This window comes from Anomalospiza imberbis, chromosome 1, assembly GCF_031753505.1.
Source record: "Anomalospiza imberbis isolate Cuckoo-Finch-1a 21T00152 chromosome 1, ASM3175350v1, whole genome shotgun sequence".
In the NCBI taxonomy this organism is placed as follows: Eukaryota; Metazoa; Chordata; class Aves; order Passeriformes; family Viduidae; genus Anomalospiza; species Anomalospiza imberbis.
The window spans coordinates 146,680,010-146,696,710 of NC_089681.1; the positions used below are offsets into that span (position 1 = coordinate 146,680,010).

Sequence of the window (16,701 nt, forward strand, 5' to 3'; positions counted from 1 at the left end):
TGCAGAGTCACAGGGGCTTCCTTCTGCTCTGTTGTTTAAAGACTTTAGTGAAAGAACAGGGGATAAAAGCAACAAGTCTCCAAATCCTCATGTGCAGTTACGTGCTTAACCACAGATGTCATCATGAGTTTGATGCTTTGCCTAAAGATGTATTTAGCCCCTATTATGTAAGTACAGCAGGAATGAAATCACCCCGCTTGGGGAATAAGTGCTGGAGCAACGCTTAGAAATCTCATATTCGTTTGGGAGAGATGCAACTGGGTGGTCTCTCCAGAGCAACATTTTCCAAACATTCCCAGTTGCAAGCCTTCTTCAGTCTGGCTTGATTTTGAATTTCTAGCAACAGCTATTTGAAATTCTTTAATTTTGCAGTCCTGCATGTGATTTCTGGGCAGGTGTCTGGCAGAGGGAGAGCAGGGAGGCAGTAGCCCTCTTTCACTGCCTTTCCCTCCCCACCAGTGCCTCCAAGAGCACTCCACACATGCTTGGATTGTCGTCCCCCACTGAAGGGTGTGCCAAAATGCAGCTGTGGGATTGGAGGCAGCTGGTTTAGCATCCCCTGGGAAGGGGGTGAAGTGGCTCATCCCAGCAGATGCTGCGCTGCAAGGTGAGCACCCTGCAGCCCCTGATTTCCCAGCTCTGCTCACCCCTGCCACGGTTTGAGGGAGAGCTCTTGAAAGCAAACCCAAACCTCAAACAAAGGGCCCGACTTCCATAATCACACGTGCAAGAATGCATCCGCAGTTGCTTAATTGCTGCATGCAATTACCCTCCAAATTAGAGGGCAATTACCCCAATTCAGTGCACAATCTCTGCTGTTTTATATTATAAAATTACATGTACAAATAGCTATATAGGGACATAACGAAATGTTTGCAAATAACTTCAGTTGCATACACTGTTTCATATATAAAGCCCGGTGGTTTTGACAGTCAGGCAAACAGACTGTCTGGTAAATCACTCAGTGTTTATGCAGACTATTTTGACACATCCCATCTTTTCGTATATACTTTCATTTTAGGTTTTCAAAAGGGGACAGGCAGAGATAAAGAGCTGAGATTTATAGCAGCCTTCAGCCTTGGGGAAGATATTCCCTATGTATCTAATTATGAGTTAGGAGCCTGGCAACTGCTAACACCTAGACCTGGAGTTGCTACACTGGATCTTGGCTGTAATTTAGAAGCTGTTGGATAATGATACAGCCTCAGTGATCTGTCAGCGACTCCAAATTAGGAGAACAGGGTTTAGTCTCAGATCAGCAGCAAGGTCCCATGTCTCAGCAGGCTGAAGTCCTTCAGTTCATGAGGATCTTTGTTTAATGAGCTCCCTCTGTGCCTTGTAACTCCCAAGTAGAGGCGAGAGGTCTTCCCATGTCGCATGGTGCTTCAACAGCTCTTCCCATCATTATGTGCCTCAGTTGGGTGCTGGGGGTCTTGCTTGGCAAAAACCTAGTGATACTTCAGTCATTTGGAGCAGAAAACTGACCCAGGGGAATCAGCATAATGACAGTCCCTTGGGACTGAGGTCAAAAAGTTGATTTCCACCCCAAAAATGGGTGATGGTGGGTAGCTTCCCTCTGCCTGAATGATGTATGGGAGTTATTTCAGCTTGGTATTTTGTGTAAAGGTATTTCTGTGCATCTTTTGTTTGAGGACAAGCCACATTGTGTCATCCCTGAAGTGCTGGGTGGATGCAGTGGGATGCCAGAAACCCATCTGCTCCTGCAAAGCCTGATTCTTCCTTAGACTTTGATTTCAAACAGGACTTCAGGCTTTATTGCTTAAATGACTATTTGTGGACTGTGATATTAAAAAGTTGATTGTTTTTGCCTGGCTGCTGGCACGAGGCTCTTTTCCATGGAGAAAGCTGGGGCTGAGAGTGGGATGCAGTGCTGGATATGCTGTGCTCCTGCCCCATGTCCATGCTCCTGCCCCATGTCCATGCTCCTGCCCCATGTCCATGCTCCTGGCCCACATACATCTTCTTTGCAACTTTTTTTCCCAAATTTTGCATTGTGGCTGGTGGAATATGCTAAGGCAGGAGAGGAATGGGGGCCCAATGAATGAGACCAGGTTCCAACAGTGATCTTCCAAAACTTGCTCAGCAAAGGTTTTATATCTCGTTGCACCCAAGTCACATTGATTTTCTGCCAAAAGTTGAGCAGTTCTCTGGGGTGTTTATTTGCCTTCCCAACTGAGCAGGATATTACCAGGCAGTGCCACAAATGAAGGCACTCAGGAACTTTCTGATGTACCAAGGCTGCTATGAGGGAGATGACAAGAGTGAGGAGGAGGAGAGCAGGACTGTGGGGGGACACAACCCCTTTAATCTGTCTCAAGCTGTGGTTTGTGACTGCACTGAAAAACTTTTGTTTCAGGAAAGGCCCTTTTGGCCAAAATTAATGGTGTCACTCTTGTCAGATGCTCAAGTTTGGTACAACGCTTCTCTTGAGCCAGGTTGTACTGCTGGGGGCACAGGGGAGCCCCGTGAAATCCTTGTTGTGCTGATGCATTAGCTGTGTCCAGTGGAGGGAGACAAGTGCTTCCTGCACATATCTTGGGGGAACACCCTCTGATTCTTCTTGCAACTGGAAATGAGAAGGAGGACATGGTTATCCATGCCTTTGTCACTTGGCAGAATCAGAATAGTTTGGGCTGGCAGGCACCTTTAAAGGGCATCAAGACCAACTCCCCTTCAGTGAGCAGGGACATCTTGAACTACATCAGGATGCTCAGAGCTCTGTCCAACCTGACCATGAGTGTTTCCAGAGATGAGGCATCTACCACCTCCCTAGGCAACCTGTTCCAGTGTTTTATCACCCTCATTGAGAAAAATATTTCATCCTTATATCAAATCTAAATATTTTTTAAATTTAAACCCATTACCTAATGTCCAGCTCAGTCTTTCTTACAGACCTATGGTGGCCTTGGGGGTATCCATTGCTCAGTGGGGGAAGAGGAGGCAGGAAAATCTACAAAGCTCCCTGGGGATGGATGAGCAAAGCTCAGATTTCCTTCTCTTAGTCACCACCTTTCTCTCTCAAGGGGACAAGTCCATGTTTTGACTCCCCCTCCCTCTGTTCAGTGAGGGTTTTACTGCAGCGAGTGCAGAACAGGCAGTTAGCTGCAAACTTTGGTCTCTGCATGATCCATTACAGAGCAAGGTGTGAGTGTTTCTTGATGAGCTAAAGCAGCAGGTAAATTAATACCCAGACCTGGAGCTGTGCCCCTTCCTGCTGAGACCATCTTGGGTACAAACAGAAGGGTTTCTTGCAGTCGTGAGCACCCAGCGGGGCGAGGATCCTACCAAATGGCTTTTAAAGAGATCTGAAAGCAGGTAACAAACACACAGGTTTTTAAAGTGTCTTCTTAATGCAAGCATCCTTAGGAGCTGTTATAAAGAAAGCATACATCTATTTAGTCATCTAAAACTTTATGCATGCTTTTATTCAAATCATCTAAACTTTAACAGCGGGGGGAAAACTGGGAAAGGCCTTTTTCCTGGCGCGGCCGCTGTTTGCAGAGTTGGGTTTGCGTGTTTGCAAGCAGCTCTTACTCTTCAGCTACAAATTGTTCCAGAAAAGACAACTGTCTTGGGGGAAGGGAGCCTGGGCTCAACACAGGATTTAGCAGCCTTGGTTTGCTGGTCCCAGAGCTGATACAGCTCCTGCTTCACATCTTTTCAACATTCCTTTTCCAAAGCACAGTGGAAATATCAAATCTCACTGCAGCTCTGTGCATTGCATTGGCTGTCGTTTATGGTGGGGAAAACAGAGGCTACACAATATTGCCTGAGGTTGCAGATGATGGTGGCTGAGCTAGGATTAGATTTTGGGGCTGTTTTCCAGTGAAATGGTTCGTTAAACCTTCCAGCTTTCTGGGAGATGGAGTTGGGGAGGGAGCGGAAATTTCTGTCTTGATCAAAACTGATATTCAGTTTGGGATGATAAAAATGGTATTACAAAGTGTATTTCCAGGAGTGAAGAAGAAGAAGATAAGTGAGGATTAGGTGTCAGGTACCAGCTGGAAGCCATGTGACATATTACAAGGAGGGTGGTGAAACTCTAGCCCAGGTTGTCCAAAGAGGTGGTGGCTCTAGAAATATTCAAAGTCAGGGTGGATGGGGCTTTGAGCAACCTGGTCTAGTTGAAGACGTCCCTGCTCATTGCAGGGATATTGGACTAGATGACCTTTAAAAATCCTTTCCAACCCAAACCATTCTATGATTCTATGCAGTTAAGATATTTATTATTTCTTTTATAAGTAAAAAGATAATGCCCTCCACCCCCACACACAAGAGAAAGCTCTTTTGCTTTCCTGCTGATTTAGCCAGTATTTAGCAAAAATGCTTAATCTGCCCTAAAGAAGCACAGTCTAAGTATCAAGAGAACAAATATCAAGGCTTTAACAAGGAGTGTCAATATTGACATTGTTCTGTGTTGAGGGATATTGGTAGGTTGTTTTCATTATTGTAAGCAACTTGTCAGAGGAAAACTCTGATGGAGCTTTGCAAGAGCTGATAAAACCTGCAGGTGCTATTGAAATTGAGCTCTTGTTCGTGTGTGCTTTGAATATAATTTCCAGTTTCAGAAGTCAGCTTTATGACATTCTCATAGCCCTATTCCCTTGCAGTCTCTCCCACGATGCAGATCAAGCAGTCTTCCTTAAAAGTGTTATTGAAGAATTGAGCACCTCAGCAGCTTGCAGAGAGATCTTCCTAGTGTGATGAGTTTGCTACATGCCATGAAAATTTACCCATTGCTGAGTCCAGGTGTTGGGATTAGGAACAGGCTGGACCCATCACCCCTAGTTTATTCAGAACTGTGGTTTTCTAGCTAGAAACGTAGTTCTGGGCTTCACAAAGGTCTGGATATTTTGGGAGCACAGCACTTTTTTTTCACCATCCTGTGGGACCTATTTGTGTTTTCTACACAGTTGTCAACACATTTTATTGAGATACCTACATTTTCTGTGATTGCAATCCATCAAAACAATGGCCAGGCCTGACCTTGCCTTAGGTTGGGTAATCCCAAGGAGAGATGGCTGCAGGGCATTTCAGGATTTACAGACTCATCATGGTACAGGGCTCATGATATCTTTTGTGTTTGTCTGCTTACAAGACGTGTGTTTGTTTCATTCTTTGTTTTGTTTTATACTAATCCTCAAAATGCCACAAAGCAGAGTATTTCCAGATGAAGAGAGGATTTCTAAGGTTTAGGACAGAACAGGTCACCTGCAAATATCAGTGTTCCCTTATTTGACTCTGGTTTTAATGGATGTGTCTGCAATCGTATTTCAGTTCTGCCACTTGGTGGCTATGGGGGAATTGTTTCCCTGGGGGCAGTAGGAGCTCCACAGTCCTTTGGTACAAGGCTTTAAAGGAGGGAAGACCCACAGGCTATGGAGACTCCTTTGTTTGTGGTGGCCAAGCATCCATTTGGGGTGGCTAGTGTTGTTTGGTGAACAGAATTTTCTGTTGCTGAAGGTCTTGCTTGGGTGGAGTGGCACCATGAGCTCTGTCAAATGCAGCTAAAAACATGGCATTTGTCATATGGAGTCTTACCCAAGTAAGCCTGAACCAGTATCTAAGTGAGGAATGGCCACTGGTCTGGCTCTGCTCTCCAGGATGAATATTATCTGTTCTCAGTTACATCCATGGAAGAAACTGTGTATTTTTAGGTTGTGTTTCCCAAAGTAATGGTGCAGAGGGAGAGTAACTCCAGTGCATGACATCCCAGCAAGCATCAAGTAGCACCCTGGCAGGTTGTCTTTGCTAAAGAAGGTTTCTGTGGTTAGACATTACTGGGTATGCGTTGCTTTGTGCATCCCCGTTTTTGGGTTCTAAGGTTGAAGCATTGTCCAGAGGAGATCTGCGAAGGTCTCAGCTGGGCTCTTGACTTCCCCATGAGCTCCTGTGTGAGCTCAGGCAAACCTGACCCACTTCACCCTAGAGAAGAAGAATAATCTCCACACTGTGCTGAAGCTCACGCTGCTGAGCTGCTCAGCTCCTAGGGAATCAAATGCATGCATCACCTAAAAGAGCCACACAATCCCCAGGATCTATTTCTGATTTTACCTGAATGTTCTTGGGTCTTGATTTTTGTTTTCAGGGCCAGGCCACGGGGAGGCTGAGACAAGGGAGTGCATCTACTACAATGCCAACTGGGAGCTGGAGAAGACCAACCAGAGCGGGGTGGAGCGCTGCGAGGGGGAGAAGGACAAGCGGCTCCACTGCTACGCCTCCTGGAGAAACAACTCGGGCTCCATCGAGCTGGTGAAGAAAGGCTGCTGGTTAGATGACTTCAACTGCTATGACAGGTAATAGCCCAACTGGTTTATCTAAATACAGGTTTACTCGATCCTCTAAGTGTAAAAGCTCCTGATTTTTTTGCATAGAGAAAAAGAAGGCAAGTCCAAGTTAATTGGCAAAAGCATCCCCTGGAATTGCTTCTGTTGCTAATGCAGCTCTCAGAATTGTCACTTACCTGCTTTGACTTTCTAAATAGAAGCTGCAAAAATCACTTTTAGGGGATTTGTGTTGTGTTTTGTTTTGTTTGTTTTTTTCCCCTAGCAAAGCTTTGATAATTCTGGCATTCATTGAAAAACCTGTCCTGTACAATCAAATGAAGAGCAATATGTTCTTCCTGGAGCATTTGGTGATAGAAGTGAAAACTTGGAATCATTTGAAGCTGTCTAGAAAAGTACAGATATCTGGGGGTGGTTAGGGGTTGACATATTCTGATGTTTGTGATGTTGCAAAAAGTTCCACTGTTCTTTGGCTGAGTGAAGAGGAGGGCCAGGAAAAAGAGTGGGGAGCAAAAGCAATGTGAGTTTGTGTGCCACTGCTTGTAGCAGGCTGAAAAGGAGTGAGGTTTTGTAGCGTGAAGGCTCCAGCCTCATTAAATAGCTGGGAAAATTAACTAGTCTTTTCTCACTTCCCTTGATGCAATGCTACAAAGGGGAAAAGAATTACGGTGAAAGAAAACAGCCCTATGAAGTTTCGCAGTTGAAAAGGACAACGTTGAGTAGCTCTGAGCTCAGGGTTTTTGTTAAAAAAACCCAAACCAATGACCAACCAAGCCAAGCCCAGCCCTTTCAATAAGGATTAGCAACATAAGATTCAAGGATTTCCTTTGATATAACACCGATGTAGGCCGATGTCAACTTTGTGCAATTCTCAGTTGTGCATCTTTGTAGCATCTCGTTCTGAAAGTTTTAGGAAGATCAGGTGCCAAGCTGTGGGGTTAAGCTGGAACTAGATTTGTCCCATGGCTGCAGTGTTTTCTCCCTTTGGTGCTGTACACTTGCCCTGCTTTTGTGCCTGTTGTTTTGCCTTATCTCGACTGTAAGTTGTTCCTCATCTTTGTTCTATTATTAGCTCCAGAGTTACTTTCCTACCACACCTATTCCCTTGCCAATTGAGTAGCCAGGCTCTATATATAGTTAAATTTTTATTCTCTCCCAATAAATCAATCTTCCTTGGCCCATTAGTCATCTTAATGCCGATTCTTCTGAGAATAGAAGGTCACTGTAGTTTCCTACTTCCAAGCAGAAGTGTTTACTGTAAACAGATTTCTCCTTTCAGTGCCTGCTCTCATATCCAGTGACACTTGTATTGTCACTGAGTGTCTCTGCAGGGATGTAGTGTTTCTTAAACTCTGTCATAATGTGTTGCTCTGTTACAATGGTGAAAAGTTTCCAGGGCTCCTCACCAGCCTTTTGCAGCCCAAGAATTGAGCATCCAGTATTCCATTGCCTGACTTTTCAAAGCCACAAGTTCCAGGGCAAAGCTAAAAGACCTTCTGAGAATTAAAAAACAGTACAAATATCAAAAGCAACATTTGAAATAAAGGTTAGCTTTAATTATATAAAGGAATAAACCCTCTTTAAGTGCAGTCCTTTTCATTTTTTCTCTTCCCTCGAGTGCCCTTGGCAGACTTCCATGCAGGCAGTAGTGCATCCCAAGGTGGCAAAAATGGCTAAGAAGATGATTTTTCGATCAGCAGTGCTGTGCTGATGCCCTTTGTATCTCTGGCACCTTTGGATGCCGGGTTTTTGGGAGCAGCCTTGGCAGATGCACCTGTATTCTGTGTCCCTGGATGCAGGGCATGGTCCTGTTCTGGCTGCTGCAGCTGCTTTTGGAGCAGCACATGCTGGGATGTGCCAAGTGCTGCCTCCTTTGTCACAGCAGAATGTGGAAAAATTTTGGAGTGCAAGGGTTGGGACGTTGAGGGTGAAGGCTCCTTACTCTGTTCTTTATCTTGAGGAAACAAGAACGTGGCACATGTACATTTAAGGTTATAGGAAAAAGGTAGTGTTTAAAAATCGACTTGTGTGCTCACATTTATTTACACAGCCCTGCCGGAGAGGTCATGTTCACATTCCCCTGCAGAGCACGTGAGCCGCTCCGAAACGTGCCCTCCCTGCCACAGAAAAATGTGTCATTCTCCCCCTCTGTCTCAGCTGTAATATTTGCTAAATGTAACATGTCATACATACCTGGATGGCTTCACTCGGAGACAGGGATAATGAACTGCAGATGTGGAGCAGGCTGTTTTCACTCATTAGCTTGAATTTTTAACCAACAGATTTAGCAAAGGATGTGTTTTCTATTGAAAGCTCCAACACTGATGCTGTTAAATCCAAAGGGCTTGTTATCTGATTTCACAAAAAAGCATCTGGAAACGCTGTTTAACTTGTTGAAACATCTTTGTTCATTTGAATAAGTCAAATGGCTGCTTTTTTGCTTTGAAGTTGAAAAAAAAGAGAGCCTGAAAAACAAACCAAGTGCTTCCCAGCTGAGACCTTGGAGGAGACAGTTTGGCTATAGCCATTTTTTTCCCCCAAAGGGAGTAAAGCACTGAAAACTACCCAGTGCTAGGATTGAAGAGGGCCCTTTCCATTCTTCTCGTGGCAGTATGTCAGTGATAACACAGAAAGGGAGGCTTGGCATGGATTCAGAAATGAGTAATAATGTCAAACACATATGATTGTTTTGCTACTTCCTCCAAGTGGTCGAGGGAAGGAAGTTATGCATATAATTTAGCTGGGCTTCAGGAAATAGTTTGATACAGTTCTCTGTGGAGAGCAGCTCTGCAAGCCTAATAACTAAAACCAGAGCTTAGTACAGCAAAAGGTGGCAGGGAAGGGAAGCAGCATTTATGAAACAGAAAGAAATGACAGCTAAAGTACTGCAAAAAATCACTGCACATCTCTTCTGGCATTGATCTGTGGGGAGAGGGAGGATGTGTGGAAGTGGAGTTGGTTTGATCCATGGAAGTCCCCTAAGGCCTTGCACAATGTGGAAGGAAATCTCAGTGCTGGGAAGGCTGTAGCAGTACCGACATCTACAACACCTGGATAAGAGGCAAAGGCAGAAAATGAGAGCTGCAACCTGATTTTCTTAAAGGTTTTTGTGCAGAAATAAGCTTTTTATGGAGGAGACATCACTTGAAAATTAAACTTAAAAACTCTAGAAACAAAATGAGAATCATAGGAACCTCGAATGGTTAGGGTTGGAAGGGACTTTTAAAGATCATCTAGTTCCAGCCCCCTGCCATGGGAAGGGATACATTCCACAGGCCCAAGGATGATCCAAGTCCCATCCAACCTAACCTTGTAACACTTCCAGGGATGAGGCATCCACAGCTTCTCTGAACAGCCTGCTCTAGTCCCTCACCACCCTCACAATAAAGAATTTGTGGCTAATATCCAACCTCTTTCAGTTTAAAGCCATTACCTTTGAACTATCACTGCATGTCCTCAGACCTGCAGCTCTCCCCTGCTGCAGCAGGGCCGTGGCTGCTGCTGTCTGGTGCCCTTCGAGTGTGCAGAGCTGGTGATGCTCAAGGCTGTGGGAGCAGCCTTAGCTCAGCCCTCGTCATGTGTGCTTTATGGCACAATCTTTAATTGCATCATCAAATACTTCTCTGCCCTGGCAGCGTTCATATGGGCTGTGGGAAAGTCACTGCTCAGGGACTGAGGCGTCTCTCTGTCGTTTTTCTCCTTCTCATTCTGTTAGCAGCAGCGGCTGTTATTTATTACTCACCATCTAATGCCCTCAGTACATATGGAAGCATTTGTTTCCTTTGCAGTCTTTTCAAGGGTCTTTGCTATCCGCTGGGGTGTTTGAGTGCCAAGTTGTTCTCCGTAAGTGGAGACTGCTGATCTGTGCAGTGCAGCTGCAGGAAAAGGTGTGTGGAGAAGACAATCTGGGGCACGTTGGCTCCCAAAGACAAGAGGCAGGAGTTGGCTGACAATGTTTCTCTCTCCCCTTCATTCTGTGTCTGTCCCTCCCTGGTGCAGGCAGGAGTGTGTAGCCACAGAAGAAAACCCTCAGGTGTTTTTCTGCTGCTGCGAGGGCAACTATTGCAATGAGAAATTTACCCATTTGCCTGAAGTCACCGGCCCTGAAGGTGAGTGACTGGGAAGATGGGGAGTTGGGGTCTCTTCCTCTAGACCCAGTTTTCAAGGACATTAATAGAAACAGGATGTCCTGAGTTGGGAGGGGCTCACTGGGATCATTGAGTACAACTCCTGGACCTGCATAAGGAACCCCCAAGATTCACACCCTGTGCCTGTGGGTGTTGTCCAAATGCTCCTTGGGCTTTGAGCTTGGTGCTGTCACCACTTCCGTGGGGAGCCTGTTCCAGTGTCCAACCACCGTCTGGGTGAAGAACCTCTCCTAATATTTATCCTAAACCTCCCCTGATTCAACTTCACGTCAACATTGAGTTGATGGATGTTTTGGTTACAAAGTCAGAAATCCTTTGGCTAAAGTTCTTTAAGAATAGGTTTCTTGACTCTATGGCTAAAGCTGTACCAACACTTTGGATACCATCAGTAAGGGTTAAGTTTTCTTTATGGTGGACAGTTCACTGTGGGATGTTACAAAACAAAATCCCACACAAGGGGAAGAGGGCAGAGTGATTTATACAGCATGGATTGAGCCTTAAACTCTTAAAAGGTGTTTAACACCTTCCTCATTAAATTCACAGGTCATGAGTTTCCAGAAACCTTGAGCATGTGGGATTTTGCATTTGATTCTGCTTTGTTGATCTGGGGATTGAAAGGGAAAGGGTGTGTGTGAGCTTTTAGAGTCTATGGATATGCATCAAGGAAGAAAAGTAATAGCAGGACCTTCTTCAGAGGCTAATAGAAAAACAATTACTCTTTTTGGTGTATAATTTTTAAAATATCATTCAATACAAACTATTAAAACAGGTGAATCTTTTCCTTAGGTTGGTTGGCACTACCTGCATTTACTGAGATGTTCCAGTAGACCTTTACCAGATTTTTCTGGGCTGTCCTGATAGGTTTTTAATTGTTTACATGGGTTATATTATCTCCTGTTATTAACGTACCCGTAGCAACCTAGTAGCAAATATTCTTTCTCTCACAGTTTTTTTTTTGTTTAATTTGGCAAGTCTTGCTATTTTTTCCTTCCCTGTCTCCAACATAGCAACATGGCTCCATTTAGTATTCCCATTGTTTGTGTCTCAACTGCACTGATGTAATTTGGAACAAGAACTACTGTGGGAATAGTGCATTTGATTGTGGCTCCGGCAGCATTTCACTAAAAACTGACAACTTGTCTATCACTGTGAAAGGTAAAGCAATGCTGCAAGGGATTTCGTGCTGCCTTAATACATTTGGAAGGGTTAAGAGGAGGAAATGTTCTGCTTTTGTGTATCCCAACAAGAAATACCTATCTTAAATAAAGGTCAGATGGAGGCTCAGCTTGCAAAATGGTTTGGGCCATTGTAACTCCATTACTAACATTATTTGTATGGAGAAGAGAAAACCATGGAGCCTTATGAATATTCTTGCTTTACATACAAGAACTGTAAACATGTCGTGTTCATGTCTTTTTGTTTTGTTTGCCCTCAGCAATGAGCTTTTACCCATTGATCAGCCAAAAACCAATGTTCAGGTAACCTTAGCCAATGCATCAGGCTTAAATACCATATATTTAACTCATTAAGCCCTGAAAATTTTCAACTTGTTTGGTCGGTTTGCCAGTAGATACTTGGCCAATACCGAAAGCCATTTCTCCACATCTTTCATGGTTCGATATAAATCCCTCTGATGGATAGGGTGTTTGGACCAAATTCCTTCCTGAACTGTCCTTTGAACCCCAAGAACTGGAAATTCTTGGTTCTATAAAAATGGATTTTTGCATCAAATTTGGCATTTTTGGGCTTGAAGGAAACAAAGACAAAACTTCAGATGTCACTCTCTATTACCTTGTGTAATTGTACCTCAGTTATGTTTTTGGCACCTAGTCCTACCCCTTTACAATTACCACGGGGAATGTTTTTCTTCTGTGGAGACAGAGCTTGGCCAGCCATCCCATCAAACACCAAAGGTGGTCTGTGTAGCATTGGAAGGCTTGCTTTGCTGACACCCAGTGTAAATACGATTAAAGACCATAAACACAGAGGAAAAAGGTTTGTCCATCAGTATGAATCAGACTGTAAAGATGATTTTGAACCTTGGGGCTGTCATCATGGGACGCGCCAGCCAGCACTGTCAGCTTTGGAGTGGAGGGACAGATAGGGTTTGGTTGCCTCTGGATGTGCAGCTGCCAGTGCTGCTGCATTCCTGAAGATTCTTTTCCTTCTCTTACCCTGCTCTTTTCTCACAGTCATATATGAGCCGCCGCCGCCAACGCCCTCCCTGCTCAACATCCTGGTGTACTCCCTGCTGCCCATCGCCGTGCTGTCCATGGCCATCCTGCTGGCCTTCTGGATGTACCGGCACCGGAAGCCTCCCTACGGCCACGTGGACATCATTGAGGTCAGGGAGTCGCTCCCCTTTCTTTGGGCCTTGCAAAAGGCACGGGGGCTGCTCAGTGTGTGTTAACACCCACTTCTGCCTCACTCTTTTCAGGTGGCCTAACTCTTCTTCTCTGCTTTTTGAAGTTGGTAGCACAGTTGGCCACTATGGAAGTGTCAGACTGATGGGTTTAGGTGGGGTTACCACCATGTCTGAGATAGCTGAGGGAGGGAATTAGACAGCCCTGCTTGGTGGCTGCCCTTCCTCCCAAACTCTCAAACCCATTGCCTGCTTTCAGCCAATTTTGTAGAGCATCAGAGATCTAAGAGATGATAAAGTTCCTGCCAGCTTTAGGAGAGGAGGGAAGATGCTTTCTCTGATGAAGCTCAGGTTTTATGAACCCTCAGAGAATGGATCTAGGAGGCTTTGGGGTGACATAATTGCAGCCTTCAGTGCCTGAAGGGAGCCCACAAGAAGGACAGAGGGGAACTTTTTACAAGAGCATGTGGTGACAGGACAAGTGGGAATGGGTTCAAATTGAAAGAGAGCAGGTTTAGATTAGATATTAGGAAAAAATTCTTCCCTGTGAAGGTGATGAGGCACTGGCACAGGGTGCCCAGAGAAGCTGTGGCTGCCCCATCCCCCTAAGTGTTCAAGGCTGGATTGGATGGGGCTCTGAGCACCCTGTTCTAGTGGAAGGTGTCCCTGCCCATGGTAGGGGGGTTGGAACTGGGTGATCTTTAAGGTTTCCTTCCAATCCAAACCATTCCATGATACTGTGAACCTTTCCCAAAGCAGGTAGGACAGAGCTCCAGCCCCACACATCCTACAGGGTCACATTGTTCTCCTGGACAAATGCAGAGTTTAGGCAGATGTGATCTGTATGATGCTGACAGACCTGTTCACTGCCCATGGCTGGGGTGACATGGAACATGCTAATGTAGTGAAGAGCAGTGGGAGGTTTTAGATATAGTTAGCTGTCTGGTCACAAAGATCTAAAGGTTCCCACTTCCAGCAGGAGGTAGCCTTGAGGACATCAGTGCTTTACAGCCCAAAATAACTTTTGCTTTGAAAACACAGGAGAATTCAGGTTTTGCCCAGAGCATGGCAGGCAGTAGTGTCACCAAGTGACACTTGGAGGTGCAGATTGTTATACATGTTTGATACCAAAACCCTACAGAGGAAGTGAGACAGGGAATTTCAGGCTGTTCTTGCTGCAAACAGTGCACCTAACTAATTTGCATTAAATAAATGTTACTTCTTGACACTTCTTTCCTCATGTGCAGTCTCTCGATTCCTCCCCTCCCTTTATTTTACAGTCCAGCTTCAGCTGGTGACAGTGTTTCTTTCTCTTGTGCAGGATCCTGGCCCACCACCCCCTTCTCCCCTGGTTGGCCTAAAGCCCCTGCAGCTCTTGGAGATCAAGGCAAGGGGACGCTTTGGCTGCGTGTGGAAGGCTCAGCTGATGAACGACTATGTGGCAGTGAAAATCTTCCCTATTCAGGTGAGAGGGACACTGCACTAGGTTCTTACTTGCCAGGGGCTTCCTCACCAGTGCTGAGATGCTCTAAGTGCCTATGGAGATTATGGTTTTTGAGTCATAACAAAGATGCATTTCGGCTCTTCTGCTGGGGGAAAATGTTCAAGGACCCTTCCTTCCTACACTTCTCCCTGCGTTATCTCATTACCAAATGCTTCCTGTAGTAGTGCTTGTTGCAAGAAGGGCAAAACCAAGCACATTCTGAAATCTACAGGGTATGTTAACTTCCCTGCAAATGCCTGTGTTGTTTAAATCCAGCAAGGCATCCCTCTGCAGTGCCCAGAGTGCACACAAAGGGCCAGAGCCCTGGCTTTGTGTGTCCTGCCTGGGTGGATTGTAAATCTGGATCCAAACGTAGTGAGCAGTTTACAGCCTCCAAAGGCAGAGCCCTGGTGCTCTGAGAGCTAATTGTGCTGCAGCGTTTCTGTCAGCTCCTGTCTTCTGCTCCAGGAAGCCTTTGAACACTCCTGACTTGATTCTCTAGGAATTGCAGATGAAAAGAGTAAAGCAATCAAAAATCAAGTGAGATAAAAATGACTAAAACCTCTTTGTGCTTCTCTGCTGTCTCCTTCAGTACTTTTTCACCTCATATTTATTGTCATACATTGCTAAAGGAGATCTGCACATCTTCTGTCCAAACCAGCTGTGACCTACTAGTAAATATTCAATAGAGCCTAGATTAGATTTTGCAATTGCAGCAATTACCCTACAAGGCTGATCCTGGGTGCTGTATGCACAGGCTTTCTTCTTGCACGTATCCTTAGGAAATCTTGAAAAATATTATTTCTCAGAAAGGTTGAGTTTGGCTTCCTCTCCGCTCCCCACACATGTCCTTTAGGAACAGCTGAGGATAATTTTGGAGAGGGGAGACTGAGGACAGCAACTTGTCTTTCTTCTTTAGGGAAAACAGCCTCCTTTTGAAGGGATGCATCACATCCTAACACAGGAGCATGATTTTTAGAGTAGTGTGAGCAGCTCTGACTGAACTGAAGGAGCTGTTTGCTTTAAAGGGAAGCGTGATCTTTGATGGTGCTTTTCTCCCTGCTTCAGGATAAGCAATCTTGGCAGAGTGAGAGGGAGATTTTCAACACTCCTGGCATGAAGCATGAAAACCTTTTGCAATTTATCGCAGCAGAGAAAAGGGGGACAAACCTGGAGACAGAGCTCTGGCTGATCACAGCTTTCCACGACAAGGTAATGTATCATTGCACATACATTTTGGGAAGGCAGAGAGGGAGCTGGTTGTGATACAGCAGGATTATAATCCCTGTAATCCCTCCAGTATGTTCCTGGTGGGCCATGACTGTGGTAGCAAAGTGCTCCTGCTCTCCTGCTTCAAATGCCCTTTTTCTTTAGTTTTCAATGCTTTCCTACACAAACAAAAGATTAATAAAAGTGGGATTTAGGAAGGGAGAGAGGCACAAAAGGCCACAGCTCACATCTGTAGTGATCACCATCTCTTGATGTGCATAGATGAGCACTGTGGGTGACAGATTTTGCAGACCCAACTTTGCCCCTTGCAGATGGGCTCCATGTTTGCTTTTGAGCCTTGGGGCCCATCTCCCACTTCATAGATTGCTTTAGTTATAAACCATGACTAACACTTAAAACAAATGTGCAAATCTGGGGTCGAGCCAGCAGTGTTATCCCCCTGGTAAACCCAAGGTCTGCTTGAGTCATTCATTGCCACAGCCAGCTGATACAATGCTTCATCTTGCATGGAAGGCTTTCCCCTTGCTGAGGTTGGATGAATTGCTCTGGTTAAAGATGATTTTTTCCCTTCCTTACCTCCCTTCCCTTCCCTGGCAGATAAGTAGACATCAGGAGGTCTGTGCTGTCAAGGGCTGAAAACTCATGGACACTTCTGATTTTTATTTCTCCTTTTTGCTTCACTAGTGATTTCCAGCCGCTCCCCACCCACCCTACCCCAGTAAATCAAGGCTCAGATTTTTCAAGAACTCTCTAAACCATTCTCTAAAGTGATGAGTTGGCGCATCTGTCACGTAGAGGGGTCTATGATTAAGAACTGACAATGTCCTGTTCTGCAGGGTTCTCTGACAGATTACCTGAAAGGCAACATTATCAGCTGGAATGAGCTCTGCCATGTTGCAGAAACAATGGCCCGTGGCTTGTCCTACCTTCATGAAGATGTCCCCTGGTGCAAAGGTGAAGGACACAAACCTGCCATCGCACACAGGTAAAGCCTCTTTAGTTGACACTGTCTTTGAAATGATGCTGTTGAATGGAGAAGGAATTTGTGCTTTTAGGAAGTAAAGGCATTTTAACCCAGCAAATCCTGTGCTAAGACAAGGACAACCACATATAAAATGGTGAGGGGCAAGTAAGTGTCTTGCCTGGGGAATAGCACAGTTGGTAGTGGCTGAT

At 45.1% G+C, this 16,701-nt stretch overlaps 1 protein-coding gene across 2 annotated transcripts in view; it reads left to right on the forward strand.

Annotated features, from left to right (window-relative positions):
- ACVR2B (activin A receptor type 2B) overlaps positions 1–16,701 on the forward strand; it is a 104,924-nt gene that overhangs the window by 69,094 nt on the left and 19,129 nt on the right. For both annotated transcript variants that reach the window (XM_068175205.1, XM_068175214.1), the window contains exons 2-7: positions 6,116–6,317; positions 10,305–10,414; positions 12,646–12,797; positions 14,137–14,280; positions 15,367–15,510; positions 16,365–16,513. In XM_068175205.1, coding sequence (XP_068031306.1) covers positions 6,116–6,317; positions 10,305–10,414; positions 12,646–12,797; positions 14,137–14,280; positions 15,367–15,510; positions 16,365–16,513 — 901 coding nt within the window. The remainder of the gene's footprint in view (positions 1–6,115; positions 6,318–10,304; positions 10,415–12,645; positions 12,798–14,136; positions 14,281–15,366; positions 15,511–16,364; positions 16,514–16,701) is intronic.